General features: G+C 43.4%; 1 protein-coding gene across 1 annotated transcript in view; it reads left to right on the forward strand.

Moving 5' to 3' along the window:
- The window catches only part of PLXNA4 (plexin A4), a 358299-nt gene that overhangs the window by 290523 nt on the left and 63299 nt on the right, over positions 1-4477 (forward strand). Inside the window, exon 13 of the mRNA XM_006755978.2 lies at positions 2641-2783. Within this exon, the coding sequence (XP_006756041.1) occupies positions 2641-2783 (143 nt within the window). The remainder of the gene's footprint in view (positions 1-2640; positions 2784-4477) is intronic.

Raw genomic sequence — 4477 nt, forward strand, 5'->3', positions numbered from 1 at the left:
ACACTATTGAAGTATTATGGTACTAGTTAGGTCAGTAGAATCAGATAAACACCCAGAAAAATAATCCTGATGTATAAATATGTAGTATGTAATAAAAGTGACATTTCAAATCTGCAAGGAAAGGAAAGATCATTCAGTAAGTGGTGCTGGTTAACTCCCTGAAAAAAAAAATCAGATCTTTACTTCACTTTATAATCTAAAATAAGTTCCAGACAGATTAAAAAGTTAAGTGTAAAAATGAAACTGTGAAAGGATTACAAGAAAACACAGGTGAGAATTTATCTAATTTCAAGAAAAGAAAGCTGTTCTAAGTATAACTGCAAAAGAAAAATTATAAAGGGAAAGATAAGAAGATTTGAGTAATAAAACTTAAAGCTTGTGCCTCAAAAACCATTGTAAGCAGAATAAAAATGTGAATGATAGACTGGGTATATGTTTATACCCTATTACAGGTAAGAGATGATTTTATAAATAAAAATAAAAGAGGTTTTACAAATAAAAGGCAAATATCACAAAAATGAGCAAAGAGCATCCAAAAGTCATATAAAAATGTTTAACATCGGTAGTAATCAATGAAATGCAAATTAAAACAACAAGGAACAGTGTTTGAAAGCCAATGCCCAAAGCAGATGAGAGGCATGACAAATAGCATATTCCTACGTTCTTGTCAGGAGGGTAGATTGGGATGAACTCTCTGAAAAGCAGTTTGGAAATGTGAGTCAAAAGTCTTTAGCCTGGCCATATTACTTCTGGACCTTTCCCTTCATAACCAGGATGCACAAATATTTATTTGCATGAATGCTTATTTTAGCCTTATTTATAATAGTAAAAATTTAGAGGCATTTGTGTGTTTGACAATAGGAAATTAATCAACTCAATAAACTCTTTTATATGCATAAGACAGTCAACTACAGAGCCATTAAGTCTGATACTGTGGGAGAATCATGACCAGGAGTACACTCAGGGCCTATTAAGGGAGAACACAGGTTACCAAGCAGAATGCAGAGTTTCTAATTAATTTTATGAAAGAAAATCAAATTGGAAACATGTACACAGACATGTGGACAGTGAATATTCGTGGGTGAGGCAGTTGGGGGGTGGGTGTATGTATGGCAAGTGCTTTTATGTACTTTCTATTTTTGACACTGAACATGTATTGATTATGTTACCTTCACAGAAGGGCGTATATTTTAGCTGGACTCTCACCCAGAAGTTCTTTCTAAAAGAAGCGCAGAACCCAGGAGCTATAAAGTGAAAGAACAAGCAATGAACCACATAGCCATGTTTAAACTTTAGGCTTTTGGATGGCAAAGGACATCATAAACAAAATTAAAGCAGAGGTGACCAACGGGGAGAAGAGAATGTAAAACTTATTACAGACAAAAGTTAATGTTCCCGGCTCAGCAGTTCCTACAGAAGGGCAATCCATTCGCAAAATTAAGAGAGGGCTTCAGACAAGTCAAAGGAAAGGCTATGCAAGATCAAAACACACACGCATGTATTAAAACACACATGCATGTATGAAAACACGGGCACCCTCACTAGCAAGCAGGGAAGTGGATGATGGTACAGGCACTGTGTAAAACACTGTGAAGCTGTCCAGGGCAGAGTTGTGTGAACAGTGACATGAACAAAGTCCATGCTGTATTGTTGAGTCAAAAGACAGGTTAGAACAGTGGATAATTAGGTCTCACTTTTATTTTTTAAATCATGTATATGTTTCATAATACATATATATATGTATATATATTTGTATATAGCTGTGTATGTATATATAACATTTTGGTTTATGTGTGTGCATATATCAAACATAAATATACATATATGTATGTATGTGTGTGTGTATATATGTGCAAATATATATAGTTGGACAAGGTGACTAACTTTGCTGTGCCTCAGTTTTCTCATTTGTAAAATGGAAAAAAAAATACACACACACACACACACACACATACGCACACACACACACAAGTCTAGTAAAACAGGCTGGAGACTATATATACCAAACTTGTAGAGAGGTTAGGAATGAAAAAAGGGACACTACTTTTTTATTGCCACACTTCTGTACTATCTCATTCTCAAAATTCTCAAAGGGTATGAACAAATTTTGCAATTAAAACAATAAAAATTTATAAAAAGGGAAAAATGTATGACTCCCCCCAACTGCAACATGCATGTCTGTTGGCCTGCCAAGCCCCCGGCTGGGGCTGGGAGCAGAAAGCCCTTGGTGAGGCAGGCCATGAGTTCCTACAAGGACCTGAAAATCTTAGATCTACTCCATGGCTCCTGTCTGGCTTGCTGTGGGTCCTTGGCTAAGTCACTGTACCTCTCTGGTCCTGCCAGCTCTATCCACTAAGCCACTTGGCTAAAATTCACAGTAATTCATAACTCAGTGGATAATTCATGAATTAGGAACTAAGTGTTGGGTCAGAACCCTCCCCTAGGCTCCCCACTTTACAGAGGGCCTTCAGGGGACCCCTAAAGATCATGTTTCCTCATTCCCTGAGGACCCAGTAGGAGCCCCTGCAGGAAGGAACATGGGGTGTCTTTCACCTCCTCCCCTGCCCAACCCCGAGATCCTACTGCAGAGAATGGGGCCAGGGGTCACGGCTGGGAGTCCTGTGACTGTCCTGGACCCAGGGGGTCTGTCCTCTCCTCCCTGCAGGATCGTGTGTGAGATGGGGGAGGCCAAGCCCAGCCAGCATGCCGGCTTCGTGGAAATCTGTGTGGCCGTGTGTCGGCCTGAGTTCATGGCCCGGTCCTCTCAGCTCTACTACTTCATGGTGAGTCCTGGCCACAGACCTCATTACCATGATCACTGGCCCGTCTAGACCTCTGTGGGCAAACCCAGGCAGCACCAGGGAAGATGCTCTGGCCCCACCCCAGAATCCCCTGCTGAGGGGCAGTGTGGCAATGAAAGGTGAGAGTGTGGTCCTGCATCAGGACTCCTGGGATGTGAGCACTGTCCCTGCCACTTACTGAGTGAACCTGGGCAGGTTGCTTAACCTTTCTGTGCCTCGATGTCTTCATTTCTAAAACAGAATAACAATAGCATCTACCCCAAGATACAGTTGTGAAAATGACATAAAGTAGATGTACCACTTCCAGTATCAATTCCTTTATGATTTCTGCATTTGCTGCTGGGGTTCTGCTGCCCTGCCCTGTACACTGGCACCTGGCACTTCCATCCCACCATCCTCACCCGTCCTAGCTTCCCCACTCACATTCCTGTCCCGTGACTTCCTGTACTCACCTCATTCTCCCACATCTCACCTAAACCCCGCTCTGCCTTCCTCTGCCCACACCATTACCTTTCCCACTCCAACATCACTTATCCCTCCTCACCCTCCTGTAGCCTTCACCCAGCCCTCCCCTCCCTGCAGCCTGGACCCTCCCTGGCCCTGCACAGCTGCCTGGCCAGCGCCTGGCCATCCTGGGTGAGGGGTTCTGTGATGACAGGGATGCTGGAGACCTGAGCACAGCTCCTGCCACACATGCCCCATCACTTTCCAACCTGTTTGACCACCCAGTTAACCGCTCAGGTTAATGACAGCCGTGAGGGTATAATTTCCTCATGATGCAGAGCTGCTTTGGGAAGCTGGAAACCTGAGGGATGGATTTTATGTCTGAGCATTAAATGGCCTGAAATTTGTCATGGGGGCCCAGTGTTCTTCCTCCCTCCCTCCCGCCCTTCCTTCTTTCCTTCCTTCCTTCCTCCCTGTCCTTCTTTCTCCTTCATCTACCCTCCTCCTCTTCTTCTTTCTCCATTCAACTGACAACTGTTTATCACCCTGTACAATACCTCTCACAAGGTATTTACTTGAAAAATGCTTGCTTAGTTGATTGAATTTTATAATGATAATTTGGTGGCCCTGGTCTGTGGTGAACCAACTCTCACACAGCCCCTCCCGGGGAGTCCCACAGTCTGTGGATGAGCTGAGACAGAGGACTTGTGTGTACATACGAACGGGAGGGGGCCGCCTCGGAGGACTGGGCCCTGCTCTGCGCTCTCCCCGCTCTGCTCTAAAAACCAGCTGCCCTGTGAACAGCCGGCTGTCACTAAGCACACAGGGAAGCTCAGGGAGAAGTACACGCATGTAGTGATCTAGTGGGGGTGCAGTTTCACCCATTTGTTTCAGGTTTGAACCCCGCCTTCTGAAAAGATTTGAGGGAATTTCAAGTTAAAACCAACACACTTTGAGACAAGTGATAAATATACATATGTTCATATAGAAAGTATACAAATATGTTGCAATATATCCCTGTGAACACGGCTGTCACTAAGCACACAGGGAAGCTCAGGGAGAAGTACACGCATGTAGTGATCTAGTGGGGGTGCAGTTTCACCCATTTGTTTCAGGTTTGAACCCCGCCTTCTGAAAAGATTTGAGGGAATTTCAAAAGAAAACCAACACACTTTGAGACAAGTGATAAATATACATATGTTCATATAGAAAGTATACAAATATGTTGCAAT

This window comes from Myotis davidii, unplaced genomic scaffold (genome assembly GCF_000327345.1).
Source record: "Myotis davidii unplaced genomic scaffold, ASM32734v1 scaffold1314, whole genome shotgun sequence".
Taxonomy (NCBI): Eukaryota; Metazoa; Chordata; class Mammalia; order Chiroptera; family Vespertilionidae; genus Myotis; species Myotis davidii.